The following is a 23052-nucleotide window of genomic DNA, read 5'->3' as shown; positions in this document are numbered from 1 at the left end:
TCCAGTGTATTATGCAGACACAGATTTTTACATATCGTGGATATTTTTTTTGTGTGTAACCACGGTATAGCTTTGTTTTGCAGGGTAGCTCCATTATGTTTTGTTGATATTATTCGTCTTGGTCTGTATCCTAGGAATTGGGAAGGGGTTTTGCTTTTACACAGAACACTGATGTGTGTATGTAATATTGTTTATTGGATAGCAGTCCTGTAACGCTTTCTCATTTGATTTATATTTGTTGTATGGATTTTATTAATAAAATATAAAAAAAAAATTAGCAAGAACTCATTTAAAATTAAGTCTTTTCTAAAATTTTCTCTTATACGTTTAAAGATATATTTTTTTCATTAATGTTAATGTAAAAATTCATAATTTTGAACCAAAAGAATCTTAGAAAACTTACCTAACCTTATTATAACAAGAACAATTTATTTTAGCCTAACCCAACTAAATATATTTTAGATTTGTTTACAATAATTTAATACTAAACAAACACAGTGAAATATATTTTTTTCGTTAGGTTCAGAATGATTTTGGCGAAATTATTGCATACACAAATTTTCACATGTCCTATATGGCAAGATGAGCGTTGCTATTTAAGCCAAGATGGCAAGTTCTGCCTATTCGGCACGACATACATATATATGTGTGTGTGTGTGTGTGTTTCTGTGTTTTTCGTGCCGAATAGGTAAAACTTGTCATTTAGCAAGAACTCATTTAAAATTAAGTCCTTTCTAAAATTTTCTCTTAATAAGAACGTCTAAAGATATACATTTTTTCATTTATGTTAATGTAAAAATGAATAGTTTTGTACCAAAAGAACCTTACAAAACTAACTTAACCTTATTAAAACAAGCGCAGTTAACTTTAGCCTAATCCGACTAAATATATTTTAGATAGGTTTACAATAATTTAATAATAAACAATCATAATGAAATTATTTTTTCATTAGGTTCAGAATGATTTTTTCCGAATTTATTTGCAGACAAATTTTCTCTTGCCTTATTCGGCAAGAAGAGCGTTGCTATTTAAGCTAAAATCTACTTTATATATATATATATATATATATATATATATATATATATATATATATATATATATATATATATATATATATATATATATATATATATAATATATATGGTAGTATTAATATCAACTGAAATATCTATCCGCCAGTATGATAATTGGATCGCTTTATGCCGATGCATTAAGCCTGGCTACCCTAAATTATTTGTAAAAGTCCTGGTACATCTCTTTACTTAATTATATATAATTATTATATGCCTGCTTATAAACTGATCTGGGCTATTATTTTTATTAAAATAAGGATAAACTCGTGAGTCACACTGTAGCATACACTATGTAGAACACCAGTCAGGAGGCGCCATAATTTCTATACCGGGGAGTTTCGGGTTTGCTATTTGATTAGGATTCACTACTAGGAAACGTTGCGAAATAGCGTTTTTATTATTACTATTTTATTGGCGCCGCCTCTGCGGACTACTCATCACCTCACATCAGCATCAGAACCACGGTAGTAGAAGAATGATGAGTAGGCCTACAAAGAGGTCTCCACCAGCCACACTTCACACCTGCAGAATGGTGAGTAGGCAGGCCTACACACCCACTAGCCACACCAACAGAAAGGCGAGGAATAGACCTACAGATAGGTTTCCACCAGCCACACTTCCTTCAGAGGTACCTTGCTTAACTGCATGGGTAACAACAGCGTCAGTCCTTGCTACTGTCAGTGATGTTGTCATCATCATTATGGCGGAGGCTGGGGCATCTGTGTGGGTCATAACTTTGGTGGGTGTTTCACGTGATGAATTTGTGGTGGTTGTTTCCCGTGTATGTTTTTCTGTTGTAGTCATTTCAACCGTTTCCGTTGTCCTTTCAGCCGTTATCGTGGTCCGTTCAGCCATTTCCGTGGTCATTTCAGAAGTCCTGGTAGTTCTCCTAACACATTTGTTCACTTCACCTGAAATGTGGATTTTATTTTTGTCAAACATTATTTAATCAGCTATGACAAAAGCAAAATTGTATTATGTTACTGTATTAAGAGACTTTATTCGGGTTATTAACTCTAGAGGGTTACTAAACCAGGAAAGAAAACCAATCGGTATATCTTTATTAGGCTTCCACAGACTGGGGGGGGGGATACCTAAAGTAGTAGTTAGCTCAATAGTTGACCTCTTCCGCTTTTTTTGCGTGAGATAACGTGAGAATGCCTCTTTAGATCAGCATCACTCATTCAAAACTTTTATATGCTGTATTTGTAAATGGAAGGCTGGTACGAGTTTTGGGCAGCGTTAGTTAGTTTAATATGTTTATTATGCACCCCATACCCATCCTGTGGGCGGTAGTCAAAAGATTACAGAGGTACATAATTGGTCCAGGGACTGGGCAGCGTAGTACCCTGTTTTCCAATTTTAGAACCAAATTGCTTTTGAGGCGTAGAGCAAGGCTATTTGGCACTCCAGGCAAATTTTTAAAGCTGCTTGGGCTCTTCCCATACTCAATTTGCAGATCATAATTAATATCATTGCTTGGTAAATAATAAAAAAAATCAAATATTTATAAATAAAGATTTGTCGAGTGAACTGCGTCCTAGTGCTGTGAAGGATATCTCAGAGAAGCAATTAAATTTGCGCCAGTACAAAAAGTTCGCCTTCCCTGTACATTGTCGCCTTAGATCAGGGATTCTCAACTTTTCCTCCATCATTAACTCTCTCGGCTTGATGTATTACTCCACATACCGCCTTACATACAAAAAAATTATCGCCATCATAAAGGGACAAAAACAAGACGGTCAGAAAAAAATAAATTATTCAGTTATTCAGTTATCAGGTACATCAAATGTTTACCCCTTGCCATGTAATTTTTTACCAACAAGGGGTAAATTTACCCCTGGTTGAGAATCACTGCCTTAGATGGCCGTGTTTAGGAATGTGGTTATGTTGACCCTGTTTGTGGGGGGTTTCACTGCTGTATAGTCCTTGTGGCTTAGCGCTTCTTTTTGATTATAATAATAATAATATGGGGGGTTTCACTCTTAACTTTAGAACAATAATAATAAGCGGTGCTACACCAATTTCATTACAACTTTATCTTACCACATATGATCCTTTTCTAAATCTCAAAACAAGTGTTTGGTGTCTTTTTTTTTAAATTTTGCAAACTTATTTTTCTTTTTTGTATTTATATATTTCATGAATGATACTAGCTAATCACTTAATACTGTATGAATATGCCTCAACACAATGTGTAAAAATTTTTTACATGTAAACAAATTAATGAGAAAATGCAGCTTAACTCAAAGCCACAGGATATATATACCGACAGGCTTATTTTCTCAGCCTATAGATGCTGAGAGTTTACTTTAATCCTTGTTTTAGGGATTGAAGTATTATTGTTTTAATTATCCTAGTGTAGTCGATAAGCTTTAAACCCTATTAACTAATCATAGCCAACTTAAAAAATATCCTATTAACATTACATAATTTTTTATGAGGGGCGGCAGTTGAAAAATGGAGGATACCTTACTCGGTTGTATAACTACTGAAATGCACTTAGTTTCCATTGGGTTCTTTGGTCGTATTGTCCAGGATTTGACCTACCCACCACAACCATATTACCACGATTTCCACAGGACCTTTGTGGCCCTGTGGGCTTAGTGATTTCCCGGTTTTTTAATAAAAACTATATAACATCTCAAAAATTAATCTAAGAATAAAAAAAAAACTCACTGGGGTAGCAGAAGCGGTGTTGAAAGTGGTGCTCCGTGACCAGATGCAGCAAATAGCAGAAGTCTGCGTGAGCAGGAAGCGATGGTTTGAGGGTAATAGATCGATTTCGGTATACAAGGTGAAGATGCTCCTTGTTAATAGTCAGGGTCCACTTCTTCCAGCCTTCCCATACCATAGTAAAGATCGTGGACGCACTCTCTGTGAGGACTTCATACTTGTTCTTAGTCTTATTCCTGCCACCAGATACAGTCTCTTCAGAAAATAACCAAACCATGCAGAGTTCATATTAAATGTGAATTCCCTAAAATTCGATTTCAACAAGGCAGCGCGACTACCCTTACACTGCCTCAGGCTCGTTGGATTGCGTAACATAGGCAAATTTATATGTTCTAATCGCTTATAAGGATTCCGTGGCAAAACGAAAGATTGACATGGATTCCATATCGGACCTCTACAATTGATATGGATTCTGCGTCAAAATACAAGGTTGATATGGATTCCATATCCAAACCCAAGCTAATTATTGCTCAGACGAAAAACAAAGTGAGTTTTAGAATAGGAAATCTTTGCTTACATTTGAATGTAAACTAAAATTACAGGTAGATAAATTAAACACTTGTGCAAAATTTGGATATCTTAATTGTGGAAACGTTTAACCAACCTGGAGTTTACCTGGAGAGAATTCCGGGGGTCAACGCCCCCGCGGCTCGGTCTGTGACCAGGCCTCATGGTGGATCAGAGCCTGATCAACCAGGCTGTTACTGCTGGCTGCACGCAATCCAGCGTACGAGCCACAGCCCGGCTGGTCAGCTACCGACTTTAGGTGCTTGTCCAGTGCCAGCTTGAAGACAGCCAGTTGAAGATCAGAAGGATTTTGAGGAAATTTGAGTCCCTCAACCTGGATTACCTCAAACTGCTGATTTTGAACCATTCTTATTTGTACTGGTAGGAGGAAGCCACTGGTTGGCGAAATGTTTCCCCAATAAAGATACCCAAGTGTTGCACGAGTGTCTAATTTATGAACTTATCGGTTTTCTGAACCGTATATATACATTAATAGCAAAGCCGCCGCGAGAGGCAGCGACCTTCAGGGCGATAGGTGGAAACCGATACAAAAAATAATCACGACAGACAGAAACGCAGTACCTGAAGGTGCGAAAGGTGGTGGTATATACCACTACCTTTCGCACCTTCAGGTACTACGTTTCTATCTGTCGTGATTATATATATATATATATATATATATATATATATATATATATATATATATATATATATATATATATATATATATATATATATATATATATATATATATATGCAAGGAATTCGCAAGAGCAGGCGAAATATACACAAACACTGATCTCTGGCTGAAGGAGACTCGAACCTACGAACCTTGGAACAAGGTACGCAGTGCTATGTGTGGTGAGTTTGGTATAGCACTGCGTACCTTGTTCCAAGGTTCGTAGGTTCGAGTCTCCTTCAGCCAGAGATCAGTGTTTGTGTATATTTCGCCTGCTCTTGCGAATTCCTTGCATTGTTAAAATCTCTAGTAAGGCTGATGCAAGGCTGATGCATGCAGGGGATGAGATGAAAAGCTGTAACCCTTCTCCCTGAAAGCTGGCTGCCTTGGATCAAAGTCTAGCGCAAGCTGGACTCCAAGGTATTGGTCCAGTGTGGTGAGTTTGGTATAGCACTGCGTACCTTGTTCCAAGGTTTGTAGGTTCAAGTCTCCTTCAGCCAGAGATCAGTGGGGGGGGGGTGGAAATCATTAGCTCAAGTACTTTCAAGAGCTGTGCAATGTTGCAAAGACAGCAACAGGAGGAGTAGGCTAAGTTTTCAGAGTGGTAGTGTGGAGGCACCGGCCAGTCTCAAACTGTCTTTGGAAGACAAGCGAGATGGCAACCACATACCGCCCCCCCCACATACACCATGTGGGGGTAGGCCTCACAGTTTACAGATAGCATGAGGAAAATACTGGAAAATAGTTAATAGCCAGCCCTAAGCTTCTAGCCGCCGAGAACAGGTAATGTGGCGTAAAAAGTTACAATGTTGGATCATTACATACCTTCATTTACAACCTTGTAACTAATGAATTAGAGGGGGAAAAAATCCCTCATTTGTCAACGGTGCCGCAGCACCTTCCAGAACATTGAGGAAATACTCGCAGTGTCATTTAATATGCCTATGTGAATTTTTCCTATTCAGGCTTCCTTTCTCATAACTACCTACCTGGACCTAGGCTATTCCCAATTTTAATTCCATTCATATCATTACATCACCTGTCATCCGCTAATATATTATCTCTGTAATATTACTAACAACCTGATTCAATGCCATTCTTATCATTATTGTCCGCAAATATCATTATTATCATCATCATAACTAAGCTGTTCTTAATTTTAATGTTATTCCTATCATTTTTATCAACTATCATCCCCTAATATCATTATTATCACCATAATATTACCAACAACCTGATTCATTAAACCATTAAACTAGTTGTAACCACCATGTTGCAGCCATCTATATGTACCTTGTACCATTGTACCTGGATGAGTCAGGGCTCAATAGTTATACCGACGACAGACCTAACATATTAAATATCAACATTCACGACAGACCGACGGGCGTACCATGATGTCAGTTAATATGCATGTGTGAATTTTCCTATTCAGGCTTCCTCTCTCATAATAACTAGGCTATTCTTAATATTAATGCCATTCCTGTCATTATTATCCGCTAATACCATTATCATAATCCAAACCAGGCTATTCTTAATTTTAAATCCATACCTATCATTATTATCAACTATCATCCGCTAATGTTATAATATTACCAACAACCTGGTTCATTAAAACCGCATAAAAGTGTGTGTGTGTGTGTGTGTACTCACTTAATTGTGGCTGCAAGGGTCGAAACTCAGCTCCTGGCCCTGCCTCTTCGCTGATCGCTACTAGGTCCTCTCTCTCCCTGCTCCATGAGCTTTATCATATCTCGTCTTAAAGCTATGTATGGTTCCTGCCTCCACTACATCACTTGCTAGACTATTCCACTTCCTGACAACTCCATGACTGAAGAAATACTTCCTAATATCTCTTTGACTCATCTGAGTCTTCAGCTTCAAATTGTGACCCCTTGTTTCTGTGTCCCCTCTCTGGAACTTCTCTCTCTCCACCTTATCTGTTCCACGCAGTATTTTGTATGTCGTTATCATGTCTCCCCTAACCCTCCTGTGTGTGTGTGTGTGTGTGTGTGTGTGTGCATATAAATATACAGTATATGTATATAAACCCACCTAAATCTGAACCATTGTTGGCTGGAATCGTCGCTACCTTCAATTACCAACTTGAAGTTCGGCGGAGGACGAGTCGAATTCATAAAGAAGAAAAAATCCAGGTCATTTTGAAAGGTAACTTGCTTTAGTCCATCCTGGCTGCCATTGATGCAACGACCTGCACGAGTTCTCTTATTTTCAGTTGTATGATACATTATTTTACAAAGTTGCATGATAAATTGACTTACATTTCTTAGTTCAAAAGTGAAAAGGCTCTGTAACAGGAGAGGAATACGAAAAAAAAAATCAGAGGTCTTCAGCTAAACTGGATAAATGGCCAAAATCACCTACTTCAGGAGGTTACTTGCACCTTGATGGCCCTTGTGTAGTAAATAGGTTTAATAACCCATTAACAAATCAACCTCAAGAATAGTTGGAAAGGTTATAAATGATGTATAAACACCGACATGTAGGACAAAAACAAAAAAAAAAAGGTAAAATTCTTCATGAATATCCAAATATTACTTTCATGTCTAACAGAAAAAAGTAAAAGAAATATTCAGGTAAATTTAACATATCGACCGTTTCCCACCGAGGCAGTGTGACCCACCGAGGCAGTGTGACCCACCGAGGCAGTGTGACCCACCGAGGCAGTGTGACCCACCGAGGCAGTGTGACCCACCGAGGCAGTGTGACCCACCGAGGCAGTGTGACCCACCGAGGCAGTGTGATCCACCGAGGCAGTGTGACCCACCGAGGCAGTGTGACCCACCGAGGCAGGTGACCCACCGAGGCAGTGTGACCCACCGAGGCAGTGTGACCCACCGAGGCAGTGTGACCCACCGAGGCAGTGTGACCCACCGAGGCAGTGTGATCCACCGAGGCAGTGTGACCCACCGAGGCAGTGTGACCCACCGAGGCAGGTGACCCACCGAGGCAGTGTGACCCACCGAGGCAGGTGACCCACCGAGGCAGTGTGACCCACCGAGGCAGGTGACCCACCGAGGCAGTGTGACCCACTGAAGCAGGTGACCCACCGAGGCAGGTGACCCACCGAGGCAGGGTGACCCACCGTGGCAGGGTGACCCACCGAGGCAGGGTGACCCACCGAGGCAGGGTGACCCACCGTGGCAGGGTGACCCACCGAGGCAGGTGACCCACCGAGGCAGGTGACCCACCGAGGCAGGGTGACCCACCGAGGCAGGGTGACCCACCGTGGCAGGGTGACCCACCGAGGCAGGGTGACCCACCGTGGCAGGGTGACCCACCGAGGCAGGGTGACCCAAAAAGGAACACTTATAATAACATAGCTTTATTTCTACAAGTACACGGACAAGGTATACAGGCATAGATGACATCAATGACATACTGCTATATAGAAACCCGCCTGTTATGTAGAGCATTTCCCACAAATTAGGTCAGTTTTCTCCCAGGATGTGACCCACACCAGTTAACTAACACCCAGGTACCCATTTTACTGATGGGTGAACAGGGACAACAGGTGTAAGGAAACACGTCCAATGTTTCCACTCTTGCTGGGAATCGAACCACGGACCCACAGCATGTGAATCGAGAGCTTTGCCTACCAGGTCATGGGCCACCGTGACCTGTCTTACCAGAGGCGTGCTGACACTACTGTTAACAAAATATGCAACATATCTCCACCCCTTCTTTAGAGCGCAGGCACTGTACTTCACATGTCCAGGACTCGCGTCCGGGTAACCCGTTTCCCTGAATCACTTTAGAAATGTTACTTTGCTCACACTCCAACAGCACGTCAAGTCATAAAAACCATTTGCCTCCACCCCTATCTAACATGTTCACGTACGCCTGCTGAAAGTCAAAACCCCCTCGAAAACAAAACATCCTTTACCCTCTCCCTCCAACCCTTCCTAGGACGACCCATCCCCACCTACTACAGCTTTATACACAGCGTCATTCTGTTTTGTTCCATTATCTAAAAATATCTGAACCATCTTAACAACCACTCCTCTGCCTTGTGGATAATACTTTTAGAAACCCTGCACCTCCCTCTATTCTCCAAGCTAAGGGTTATCTACATAATGTTCACACCACAAATTGCCCTCAGACACTACATCTCCACTGCCTCTAGCCTTATTGCAACATTCACCACCCATGCTTCACACCCATATAAGAGCGTTGGCACTACTGTACTGTACCCTCTGCTTCCATGGATGTTGTCTCTGTAGACTCTTCAGTGCACCACTCACCTATGTTCATTTTTAATTTTCTTCTTTTACATACCCTCCCAAATTAGTCCAACTTCTCTTCAGAATCTCTCAAAAGCACAGTGTCATCAGCAAAAAAGCAACTGTGACAACTCGCACTTTGTCTGAGATTCTTTATCTTTTAATCCCACACCCGAGCATTCACTTCTCTTGCAACTCCATCTATAAGTATATCTAACAATCATGGTGATATCATGTATCCCTGAAACCTACTTTTACTAAGAAATAATCTCCCTCTCCTACATACTCTAACCTGAGCCTTACTATCCTCGTAAAAACTCTTAATTTCTTTCAGCAACCTACCACTTATTCCATACACTTGCAACATCTGTTGCATTGCTCCCCTATCAACCCTATCATATGCCTTTTCCAAATCCATAAATTCAACGAAAACCTTCTTACTTTTATCTAAATACTGTTCACTTATATGCTTCATTGTAAATACTTGGTCTATACATCCCCTTCCCCTCCTAAAGCCTTGTTCATCTGCGATCATGCTCTCCGTGGTAATCTTAATTCTTTGTGATAAATGTTTTAGAAAACCGACAGCTTGAAGAATTCAAACACTTATGCAACATATGGGAATCTATATTGAAGAAACGTTTTGCAACACAGTGGCTTCATCAGTCCAATACAAAGCAGGAGGGTATAAGGAGAGGAAGAGTTGAGGTAATCAGTCCCTCAGCCTGGAATCGATGTGTTCAGGCCATCACTCTTGTAGGAAGTACAGCAGAGGGTCAGAGAAGTGGCTTATATACTGCAGTCAGGTGAGTCGAAGCAGGAGGAGGCGGGATCACAGTGGGACCATCCACTAGTGTAAGTAGGTCTTCGTCCAAAGATTGGACAAGCGTTGAAGAATTCTTTGTATAAAGATCCCATGATGTTGTAGTGTCTGACAGATGTGATAAATGGTTTAGAAAACCGACAGCTTGAAGAATTGAGACACTTATACCCTCGTGGTTGTACTGGACTGATGAAGTGAGTGTATGGCGAAACGTTTCTTCAATAAAGATTCCCATATGCTGCATAAATGTCTCAATTCTTCAAGCTGTCTTAATTCTTTGAATAATAATTCTACCATATACCTTACCAAGTATACCTGACAGGTTATTACCCTATAATTCTTACACTGTATGGTTCCTTTGCCTTTATATAAAAGAACTATGCCTTCTCTCTGTCAACCCCTAGGTACCTTCCTCTCGCTCATACATTTATTAAATAAATGCACCAACCATTCCAAATCTATATCCCCATCTACTTTTAACATTTCTGTCTTGATCCCATCAATCCCAGCTGCTTTACCCCCTTTCAGTTTACCCACAGCCTCATGCACCTCCCTCACACTCACATCTGGCTTTTCCTCACTCCTAAAAGATGTTATACTACCCTGGCCAATTTCCGATATCACAGCTTCTCTATCTTCATCAACATTTAAAAGTTCGTAATAAAGTTGGTAGAATTACCGACAATATGTAAAGTAAAAGGACACAAGTGCAACTAATGTGACATTTTATTGCGGCAACGTTTCGCTCTCCAGGAGCTTTATCAAGCTTGCTAAAGCTCCTGGAGAGCGAAACGTTGCCACAATAAAATGTCACATTAGTTGCACTTGTGTCCTTTTACTTTACATTTAAAAGTTCCTCAAAATATTCCCTCCATCTTCTCGATACCTCCAACTCTCAATCTAAGAACTCTCCTCTTCTATTTTTAACTTTCAAATCCATTCATTCCATAGGCTTTCTCAACTTATTATTTCCACTCCAAAACTTTTTCTTTTTCTCAACGAAATTTGTTGACAGCATTTCACCCACTTTCTCATTTGCTCTCTTTTTACATTTCCTCACCATTCTCTTAACCCTTGTTTTTCTCTTTCCATATGCTCTTCCCGTGCTCATTCTGAACCTACTCTTATTATTGGCGATTATAATGTGAGACACAAAAGCATTGGAAACTCAGTTTGGTAATCGTAATGGTAATCAACTGTTGTCGCTCTTAAACAGTCATGATAATGTGCAAATTGTAGGTGATCTTGAACCCACACATATCTATGAAGGCATCCTTGATTTGTGTCTGGGCTTCAACATTACTTCTGCCAGCTGTGAGTATTCCATTGTAACAGATATAGCGTCTGATCATTTCCCTAGGCTACCCTCACTAGATATTGGTAATACTATCCTCCCTGGTGGGATATTCAAACGGAAACGTTTTATTGTTCCCACTGATCAACATGATGACTTTGTTGCACATGTGACTGACTGGTATAATTCCTATGAGCGTTCCTCTGTTGAGACCTTTAACATTGACCTTGTGAGCAGTATTCAGAACTACTTAGAGCCGCCACTGAAACCTCTTGGTACTCTAAACCCAACAAACTGCCATAATAATCATACCTCCTTTAAAAACCATACTTATTACAATGATTCTAAACTTCGTACACTGAAACGTACTGCTCGCAGACTAGGCCTAGCCTATAGAAAACATCGTACCCCTGGAATGCTGAGGCTCTTTCAAACTGCCCTTGCTGCTGCCAGAGAGCGTATGACAGAAATGCGGCAGACTGGGAAAAATTTGTCAACAGTCTTAATGCTCACACCCCACTTAGCCGGGCATGGAGGGACATAAATAGAATGAAGGGTAACAGATCGCGCACCCTCATCCCTTACATAGGGGGAATGAGTTAGTCAGTGCTTGGGCTGCTACATCTAGCTATGACAATCTTCCCAGTACCACACAGGCAAAATTAAATGACAAATATGATGCAAGGGAGAGACTTGTTTGCTTTATGCTCAGCAAGGAAGATGACTGCAACATTCTTTTCACTAATTATGAACTTGATGCAGCACTAACTAAGGGCAACTCCACGTCGCCTGGGGAGGATGGTATTACTTACAACATACTCAGATTGATGTGTCGAGTACCAGGTAATCCATTACTTGAATTATATAACGAGCTATGTAACTGGGGAGCTCCCTCAAGCTTGGACCAACAGCCTCATCATTCCAATTCCTAAGCCCAATCAATAAAATGCATTTCGCCCAATATCTCTTACTAGCTGCTTGTGTAAAACATTTGAGAGAATGATTCTTAATCGCCTCATGTACAGAATCAAATAATTCTTGTCTCCCCGGTTGCATGGTTTCATGCATGGAAGGAGCGTGCATCATTGCATAGCCACCTTTCTCACCCTGCACACTGACAGCTCATACACTACCTTCCTTGACCTTAAATCCGCTTTTGATGTAGCCAACCGACATGTAATCGGTAGTGAACTTGCCAGAATGGATGTTGGAGGATGGTTTCTCTGCTGGATTAAAGGCTACCTGTCCAACAGAAAGTCGTCTGTGTTGTTCCAGGGACATAGAAGTGTAACTAAAGACTTTGAATTAGGAACCCCACAGGGAGGTGTGCTCAGTCCCACACTATTCAGTATTCTAATTAATGCCTTACTTAATGCTATGCCTAGCCAACCCTATCATTATATGATTAGTTTTGCTGATGATTCACACCGGATTCTCCAACACCCAAAACATTCTTAATCATGTACTAGCCTCGTGTCAGGACCTGGGGTTGATAATCTCTACTGATAAAACAAAGATACTCAATAGGCGTCCTCCTCGACAGAGAGGCACAGTTCGTCAGATCCAATTACATGATGGGTCTCTTCTAGAATATGTAAGCAGATACAGGTATCTAGGCTTTGAGGTTCCACTACTTGGACCTGTTGTAACAAGACTTTGTCGCCAATACAAAGAAAGATTGAGAGCACTTAGAGTTGTGGCTGGGTTTCACCCCAGGTATGGTGTTAATGTTAAAATTGTGAAAATAATATATCTTGCTTATATTAAATCATTGGTTGATTATGCGGCGCCACTACTTGCTCTTGTGTCTGACTGGAAGCTTGGAGGGCTGGAAAAACTGCAGAACGAAGCAATGAGGATCATTTTAGGATGCCCTCGTACTGCCAAAATTTTAAATTTGCAAAAAAGAACTTGATATTCCAAGCATCAGAGATCGTGTTACTGAAAGAAATATCCTAATTGGGGTTAATATGCTCAGGCAAGCCCATTCAAACCCCTGCACAGAAGCCCTCCAAACTTTCCTCAGCACTGGCGAACACTACTCCAGATGGATCGAAAAAACTGGAACCGACCTCCGCATGAATCAGATACATGATCTGTGTCACGTAAGGCAACAGCGGCACTTCTTTGCTCCATGGGATATTACCCCATTCCAAACTACCATTCCTCCATTTCCCCCCAAACTACTTCTTAAATCACAACCAAAACTTCGCCTTGAAGCCAAACATGATGCCTTAAGCTGTGTTGATAACTTAGTCACACAGCACACACTCGGTTCTGTTCACCAATCCACTGGTGCAGCTGGTAGTGCTGCTGTTGTCGTACAGAGTGATGGCTCTCTTAAAGAAATTGGAGCACGCATCAATAATGGGTCTCTACCCTTCAGACAGAACTGTTTGCCATACTCCTTGCACTGAAATGCATCTATGTATCTAAGATTGACAGTTTAATTGTAACTGATTCTCCGTCATCCATAAATGCTCTCAACTCATTAAGCATAAATTGTGGCATGCTTGTGTCAGAAGCCAGACATAGGTATGGTAAGATTGTGGACAGTGGAGTCAGAGTGCACATGCTGTGGATCCCATCTCACATTGGTCTTCGAATGCATGATAGAACTGACAAATTGGCTAAGCTGTAGGCTTTCAAAGAGGGAGTAGGTTACAATCTTGGCTTGTCAGGTAGTAGTTTGAGAATAATACGAAAAGAACTTCAACTGAATTTTATTGACTTAAGACTCAGGGAGATTGACACCAGTCAGTCCATCTATCATCATTCTATCATGCAGGAGGAGCCACATGTCTATGGTGTATCCAACAAGATAAGCAGACTATTGGATGTCACTACTGCCTGGCTCCGGCTGTCACTACTGCCCGGCTCCGACTAGGTTACAAGTATCTTTGGCAGGTTAAATCGTCACCACCAGATGTAGACCAAACGAAATGTAAACTTTGCCAGATGGACTATTGTCACACCCTGCGTCATTATGTACTGGAGTGCGATAAAATTAATGAATTTAGAGACAACTCACTCAGAAATGTTCAAGAAATGGCTAAGTATTTTATCCACAGTGGTATATTACAGACCATTCTGGAGAAATACCCTGACTTTGCTATCTGTAAATAAAGCATTACCACGTGTATGTGTACTCGCCTAGTTGTACTCACCTAGTTGAGGTTGCAGGGGTCGAGTCCAAGCTCCAGGCCCCGCCTCTTCACTGGTCGCTACTAGGTCACTCTCCCTGAACCATGAGCTTTATCGTACCTCTGCTTAAAGCTATGTATGGATCCTGCCTCCACTACATCGCTTCCCAAACTATTCCACTTCCTAACTACTCTATGGCACTTCCTGACTACTCTGTGTATGTGTATGTGTGTATGTGTATGTGTGTGTGTGTGTGTGTGTGTGTGTGTGTGTGTGTGTGTGTGTGTGTGTGTGTGTGTACTCACCTAAGTGTACTCACCTAATTGTGGTTGCAGGGGTCGAGACTCAGCTCCTGGCCCCGCCTCTTCACCGACCGCTACTAAGTCCTCTCTCCCCCTGCTCCATGAGCTTCATCATACCTCGTCTTAAAACTATGTATAGTTCCTGCCTCCACTACATCGCTTGCCAGACTATTCCACTTCCTAACTACTCTATGACTGAAGAAATACTTCCTAACATCCCTTTGACTCATCTGAATCTTCAGCTTCCAATTGTGACCCCTTGTTTCTGTGTCCCATCTCTGGAACATTCTGTCTCTGTCCACTTTGTCTATTCCACGCAGTATTTTGTATGTTGTTATCATGTCTCCCCTGACCCTCCTGTCCTCCAGTGTTGTCAGACCGATTTCCCTTAACCTTTCTTCATAGGACATTCTCCTTAGCTCTGGAACTAGCCTTGTTGCAAACCTTTGCACTTTCTCTAATTTCTTGACGTATTTGACCAGGTGTGGGTTCCAAACTGGTGCTGCGTACTCCAGTATGGGCCTGACGTACACAGTGTATAAAGTCTTGAACGATTCCTTACTGAGGTACCGGAAAGCTATTCTCAAGTTTGCCAAGCGCCCATATGCCGCAGCAGTTATCTGGTTAATGTTACTCACCTAGTTCACCTAGTTGAGGTTGCAGGGGTCGAGTCCGAGCTCCTGGCCCCGCCTCTTCACTGGTCGCTACTAGGTCACTCTCCCTGAGCCATGAGCTTTATCGTACCTCTGCTTAAAGCTATGTATGGATCCTGCCCCCACTACATCGCTTCCCAAACTATTCCACTTCATGACTACTCTGTGGCTGAAGAAATACTTCCTAACATCCTTTTGATTCATCTGTGTCTTCAACTTCCAACTGTGTCCCCTTGTTACTGTGTCCAATCTCTGGAACATCCTGTCTTTGTCCACCTTGTCAATTCCTCTCAGTATTTTGTAAGTCGTTATCATGTCTTCCCTATCTCTCCTGTCCTCCAGTGTCGTCAGGTTGATTTCCCTTAACCTCTCCTCATAGGATATACCTCTTAACTCTGGGACTAGTCTTGTTGCAAACCTTTGCACTTTCTCTAGTTTCTTTACATGCTTGGCTAGGTGTGGGTTCCAAACTGGTGCTGCATACTCCAATATGGGCCTAACGTACACGGTGTACAGGGTCCTGAACGATTCCTTATTAAGGTGTCGGAATGCTGTTCTGAGGTTTGCCAGGCGCCCATATGCTGCGGCAGTTATTTGGTTGATGTGCGCTTCAGATGTGCCTGGTGTTATACTCACCCCAAGATCTTTTTCCTTGAGTGATGTTTGTAGTCTCTGGCCCCCTAGACTGTACTCCGTCTGCGGTCTTCTTTGCCCTTCCCCAATCCTCATGACTTTGCACTTGGTGGGATTGAACTCCAGGAGCCAGTTGCTGGACCAGGTCTGCAGCCTGTCCAGATCCCTTTGTATTTCCGCCTGGTCTTAGATCGAATGAACTCTTCTCATCAACTTCTCGTCATCTGCAAACAGGGACACCTCGGAGTTTATTCCTTCCGTCATGTCGTTCACAAATACCAGAAACAGCACTGGTCCTAGGACTGACCCCTGTGGGACCCCGCTGGTCACATGTGCCCACTCTGACACCTCGCCACGTACCATTACTCGCTGCTGTCTTCCAGACAAGTATTCCCTGATCCATTGCAGTGCCTTCCCTGTTATCCCTGCTTGGTCTTCCAGTTTTTGCACTAATCTCTTGTGTGGTACTGTGTCAAACGCCTTCTTGCAGTCCAAGAAAATGCAATCCACCCACCCTTCTCTCTCTTGTCTTACTGCTGTCACCATGTCAAAGAACTCCAGTAGGTTTGTGACACAGGATTTCCCGTCTCTGAAACCATGTTGGCTGCTGGTGATGAGATCATTCCTTTCTAGATGTTCCACCATTCTTCTCCTGACAATCTTTTCCATGATTTTGCATGATTTTGCATGTAGTTTAGTGCTTCATGTCTGTCTCCTTTTTTAAAGATTGGGACCACATTTGCTGTCTTCCATGCCTCAGGCAATCTCCCTGTTTCGATAGATGTATTGAATATTGTTGTTAGGGGTACACATAGCACCTCTGCTCCCTCTCTCAGGACCCATGGAGAGATGTTATCTGGCCCCATTGCCTTTGAGGTATCTAGCCCACTCAGAAGCCTCTTCACTTCTTCCTCGGTTGTGTGTACTGTGTCCAGCACATGGTGGTGTACCCCACCTCTCCGTCTTTCTGGAGCCCCTTCTGTCTCCTCTGTGAACACTTCTTTGAATCTCTTGTTGAGTTCCTCACATACTACACGGTCATTTCTTGTTGTCTCTCCTACTTCCTTCCTTAGCCTGATTACCTGGTCCTTGACTGTTGTTTTCCTCCTGATGTGGCTGTATAACATTTTCGGATCAGATTTGGCTTTCGCTGCTATGTCGTTTTCATATTGTCATGTGTGTGTGTACTCACCTAGTTGAGGTTGCAGGGGTCGAGTCCAAGCTCGTGTGTGTGTGTGTGTGTGTGTGTGTGTGTGTGTGTGTGTGTGTGTGACACAACGAGCAATATTTGCACCAATAACTCATTACAGTTGTGACCGGGTGTGGAAATGTGAATTGCTCATTACTCTATAATTTGTTCATGATTGTAGCCATGTATAAACGTAAGTAACCATTCTTACAGGATTCATTACCTTTGTAACTTGTGAGTTCATTACCCTTGTACCAAGTTCAGCTATTAAAACTTTGGGGGCCCAGTCCCTGGACCCATAACGTACCTTTGTAATCTGTAAATACCTTTGTAACTTGTCATGATTGTGACCAGACCTACCTGGAGTTCATTACCTTTGTAAATTGTGAGTTCATTACCTTTGTAAATTGTGAGTTCATTATCTTTGTAATTGTGAGTTCATTACCTCAGTAACTTGCTCAGCTATCAAAACTTTGGAGTCCAGTCCCTGGACCAATTATGTACCTCTGTAATCTTCTGACTACCGCCCACAGGATGGGTATGGGGTGCATAATAAACATATTAAACTAACGAACTAACTCAACATTTTGTTATAATTGTCCAATATTTTTAAAACTGCTTAAATAATATGTATACTGACCAGCCGAGCTGTGGCTCGTACGTTGGTTTGCGTGCAGCCAGCAGTAACAGCCTGGTTGATCAGGCTCTGATCCACAGGAGGCCTGGTCACAGACCGGGCCGCGGGGGCGTTGACCCCCGGAACTCTCTCCAGGTAAATTCCAGGTAAATACTTATGTCAATAGCGCTACTTGAATGATATTCATTCTTGTTTTATAAATCGTCCAAATTGAAATAAATAATTGAAAGATCATTAACATAGCTTACAAAGAACCAAATAATACCGTGTAAATGGCCTAAATAAGAACATCACAAAGACTAATAACCTTTAAAAATGTAATACAAATAAAAATGTTTGACAATACAAATATCAGAGAATTTTGTTATAAAGAGACTTTTACCATTGTGGTATCTGCCGGTATCAAAAGAAACTAACATCCTGTTTGTCAAGAGACACCGACACTGTACACCACAACTATTATTTCCTCCTCCACTAATTCCCATTTCCCTTAGGTTATCCAGTTTTCCTTTACAGTTTGTAGGTAATATGTGAATTGTGAATATGATATATATATATATATATATATATATATATATATATATATATATATATATATATATATATATATATATATATATATATATATATATATATATATATATATATATATATATATATATGTCGTGCCTAATAGGCAGAACTTGCGATCTTGGCTTAAATAGCAACGTTCATCTTGCCATATAGGACAAGTGAAAATTTTTGTATGCAATAATTTCGCCAAAATCATTCTGAACCTAACGAAAAAAATATATTTCACTGTGTTTGTTTAGTATTAAATTATTGTAAAAAAATCTAAAATATATTTAGTTGGGTTAGGCTAAAATAAATTGAGCTTGTTATAATAAGGTTAGGTAAGTTTTCTAAGTTCCTTTTGGTGCAAAATTATAAATTTTTAAATCAACATTAATGAAAAAAATATGTCTTTAAACGTATAAGAGAAAATTTTAGAAAGGACTTAATTTTAAATGAGTTCTTGCTAATTGACCAGTTTTACATATTCGGCACGACATATATATATATATATATATATATATATATATATATATATATGTCGTGCCGAGTAGGCAGAACTTGCGATCTTGGATTAAATAGCAACGCTCGTCTTGCCATATAGGACAAGCGAAAATTTGTATATGGAATAATTTCGCAAAAATCATTTTTGACATAACGAAAAAAATATATTTCACTGTGTTTGTTTAGTATTAAATTATTGTAAACAAATCTAAAATATATTTAGTTGGGTTAGGCTAAAATAAATTGTTCTTGTTATAATAAGGTTAGGTAAATTTTCTAAGATTCTTTTAGTGCAAAATTATAATTTTTTACATTAACATTAATGAAAAAATATATCTTTAAACGTATAAGAGAAATTTTTAGAAAGGACTTAATTTTAAATGAGTTCTTGCTAATTGACCAGTTTTACATATTCGGCACGACATATCTATATCTATCTATCTATATATCTATATATATATATATATATATATATATATATATATATATATATATATATATATATATATATATATATATATATATATATATATATAAGAATTTGGAATAGATTAAAAAAAAATTGTAAATACCGAGAGCTTTGAATATTATTCCACGAACAAGTAGAAAACAGTAAGAAAGCCAAACCATCGTGGATAACACGTTATTTATTACGGATTATAAAACGTAAACATGCTATGTATAAAAAATTACTGGCAAATTTTTCTCATGATGAATTACTGAAGACGAGACAATACGTACATGGCTTTGTTCCAGTAGCTAAGCTATAAGTAGGTACTTACTGTACTTACACAAGAGTAGATATAACTTATATCGAAAATACATAAGCACATGTCAAGAGCTACAACTGACTCTACAGTGGCCAGTGGATTGATGGCAAAGCTCTCGCTTCACACGCTGAGGGTCCGAGTTCGATTCCCGGCAAGGGTAGATACATTGGGCGTGTTTCCTTACACCGGTTGTCCGTGTTCACCCATCAGTAAAAATGGGCACCTGGGTGTTAGTCGACTGGTGTGGGTCGTATCCCAAGACAAAATTGACTTAATTTGCCCGAAATGCTCTGCATAATAAGCGGCTTTCTATATAGTAGTATGTCATTAATGTCAGCTAGGCCTGTATACCTTGTATATGTACTTGTATAAATAACGATATTATTATTATTATTAATTAATTAATTAATTACTCTATGTGAGAGAGATAAGAGGGATGGTAGTACTTGAAGTGAACCTGCGGCGGGCGGCCCATGTAGCTCCCGTATCAGTTTCACACTATTATATGACATTCCATCCAGATTTTGCTTTTTATATATCAAACATGACCCCGCCCTTATTTCTGCAACTTTTGTATTTTTTTTTTTTCTAAAAAATAGTACACCTGGGTGCCTTTTGGTTGAGCATCCTTCTTCAGAAGTGGTGCTCACACAAGTCACTAGTGTAAAATTTATTGATAATTAAAAACTAATATGTTGTTCCATGAATTGTATCACCATATGTAAATTTCAAGTTTTCTTTTCAACTCCATTAACATAGTGAAACCTGATAAAATGAACTTCTTGCCTTCGTAAAATTAATGAATGCTAAGAAAACCATATTCACCTGTGTCCACTGCTAGGATGGTGTGAGGCCACATACTAGCATACACTGCCCATACGACTACTCCCAGGTGCACATTGTTATTGCAGCGATCACCAGGCAACATATTTATACTGCTGGGTGCCAGTCTGAGATTGAGACTTCTGCAGCAAGGGGAACTTCTGATGCTAGATTATGCACTCTGGAACGCAGCACAACAAAATGACAATATATTTATTAAAAGTTACACATCTGCCACTTGGCTAATCATGTGCCTAATTTTTTTTCTGTTGAAGAAGGCCTCAGTCGATATACATATACACCCTTAGTTTAATATCTTTATGTCCCCTTCCCCACATACCCATCCAGCGGATGGCATAAAATAAGTCTGTGATCTAGGCCCCAAAGTTTAGATAGCTAAGCAAGTTAAAATAGTATAATGAACTTTGTTGATATCTGGTTACCGTCGTATGGAGTTATTTATGGAGTCATGAGCTGGGTAACAAAAATATTAGTGCAGCTTGTTTGTGGTTTTGAGTTATTTATGTGACCTTATATTTTAACAAAGTATGGAATCAAAGATTGACACTTTAATTGTATGTATATCGTTGAAGGGAGTATTTACACGTCTTAGTATGGAAACTCTTAAGGAACTGCCAAGTAGCATTACAAAGGCAAATACATTTAAAGTTTTAAAAACGGATAGACAGATACATGAATTAAAATGTTCAACTAAAACCTGCCTTGCATTAACTAGTTGACCTGCTGCAGCATCGACAAACACTGACTGCACTCTGCACCAGACCTCACTTAGCTGTCGACTGATAGACGGAAAGCCTGTTTTATCACAAACTTTTATTTTTTATTTTAAGACAAAAATTAGATACATCGGCGGTGTGCTGTAGCGGAAACGAGGTGGGAGTCGGAGGTGGATTTTTTTTCCCTCAATTTATTATTAATAATTAAAAGTAACACATTCTTAAATGAAAGTCATTTAAAATCAAGCCACAACATCCATAAAATGAGTGCATGTACTTTTCATTAACACTTTTTTAAACTGTATGAGAGACAACATACCAGAAACAGCCTTACATATTTTATATGAGGGTCTTAAGGATGGCAGTCTGGTTGGGTGACGAGGCTAGGAGACCTGTCTTGAAGCACCTTGATTTTTTTTTAGGAGGGGGGGAGGGGACGGGGGTAACCTTGGGGAGAAGTTGATGAAATTTTTGAGAGGCGTCAGCCCCCCTCTCTAGGCGCCGCTCCTGCCACATACAAATACCCTCTTCCATGATGACGCTTTTTTTTTTTTTTTTTTTTTTTTTTTTTTTTTTTTTTTGTGTGTGTGTGTGTGTGTGTGTGTGTGTGTGTGTGTGTGTGTGTGTGTTGTTGCTGTTAGTGTGTGTGTGTGTGTGTTGTTGCTGTTAGTGTGTGTGTGTGTGTGTTGTTGCTGTTAGTGTGTGTGTGTGTGTGTGTGTGTGTGTGTGTGTGTGTGTGTGTGTGTGTGTGTGTGTGTGTGTGTGTGTGTGTGTGTGTGTGTGTACTCACCTATTTGTACTCACCTAATTGTGGTTGCAGGGGTCGAGACTCAGCTCCTGGCCCCGCCTCTTCACTGATCGCTACTAGGTCCTCTCCCTCTCTGCTTCCTGAGCTTTGTCATACCTCTTCTTAAAACTATGTATGGTTCCTGCCTCCACTACTTCACTTGCTAGGCTATTCCACTTCCTGACGACTCTATGACTGAAGAAATACCTCCTAACGTCCCTGTGACTCGTCTGAGTCTTCAGCTTCCAGTTGTGACCCCTTGTTCCTGTGTCCCCTCTCTGGAACATCCTATCTCTGTCCACCTTGTCTATTCCCCGCAGTATCTTGTATGTCGTTATCATGCCTCCCCTGACCCTTCTGTCCTCCAGTGTCGTCAGTCCGATTTCCCTCAACCTTTCCTCGTACGACATTCCCCTGAGCTCTGGGACTAGCCTTGTTGCAAACCTTTGTACTTTCTCTAACTTCTTGATGTGCTTGACCAGGTGTGGGTTCCAGACTGGTGCTGCATACTCCAGTATGGGCCTAACATACACAGTGTACAGTGTCTTGAACGATTCCTTATTAAGGTATCAGAATGCTATTCTCAGGTTTGCCAGGCGCCCGTATGCTGCAGCAGTTATTTGGTTGATGTGTGCCTCCGGTGACGTGCTCGGTGTTATGGTCACCCCGAGGTCTTTCTCCCTGAGTGAGGTCTGTAGTCTTTGTCCACCTAGCCTATACTCTGTCTGCGGTCTTCTTTGCCCCTCCCCAATCTTCATGACTTTGCATTTGGCAGGATTGAATTCGAGAAGCCAGTTTCTGGACCACATGTCCAGCCTGTCCAGGTCTCTTTGCAGTCCTGCCTCATCCTCATCTGATTTAATTCTTCTCATCAGCTTCACATCATCTGCGAATAGGGACACTTCCGAGTCTATTCCTTCCATCATGTCGTTCGCATATATCAAAAATAGCACTGGCCCTAGAACT

General features: G+C 40.7%; 1 protein-coding gene across 2 annotated transcripts; it reads right to left on the bottom strand.

Annotated features, from left to right (window-relative positions):
- Positions 1–1147: 1147 nt before the first annotated feature.
- LOC128695831 (uncharacterized) lies at positions 1148–21415 on the bottom strand. Of its 2 annotated transcripts, XM_053786714.2 has the most exons (5): positions 21285–21415; positions 20566–20743; positions 7051–7207; positions 3753–3985; positions 1148–1984 (listed from the first exon to the last, which is right to left on the bottom strand). In XM_053786714.2, exons 2-5 carry the CDS (start codon positions 20666–20668, stop codon positions 1620–1622), a joined length of 858 nt encoding a protein of 285 aa, XP_053642689.2. In that variant the 5' UTR covers positions 20669–20743; positions 21285–21415; the 3' UTR covers positions 1148–1619. The 2 variants fall into 2 exon arrangements, with proteins under 2 accessions (XP_053642689.2, XP_053642690.2); XM_053786715.2 differs by lacking the exon at positions 20566–20743 and having other exon boundaries at positions 21285–21377.
- Between the last annotated feature and the right edge of the window lie 1637 nt (positions 21416–23052).

Source organism: Cherax quadricarinatus, chromosome 41 (genome assembly GCF_038502225.1).
Source record: "Cherax quadricarinatus isolate ZL_2023a chromosome 41, ASM3850222v1, whole genome shotgun sequence".
Classification (NCBI taxonomy): Eukaryota; Metazoa; Arthropoda; class Malacostraca; order Decapoda; family Parastacidae; genus Cherax; species Cherax quadricarinatus.
The sequence above is the reverse complement of the archived record's forward strand: the minus strand, read 5'-3'. Positions and strand labels throughout refer to the sequence as shown.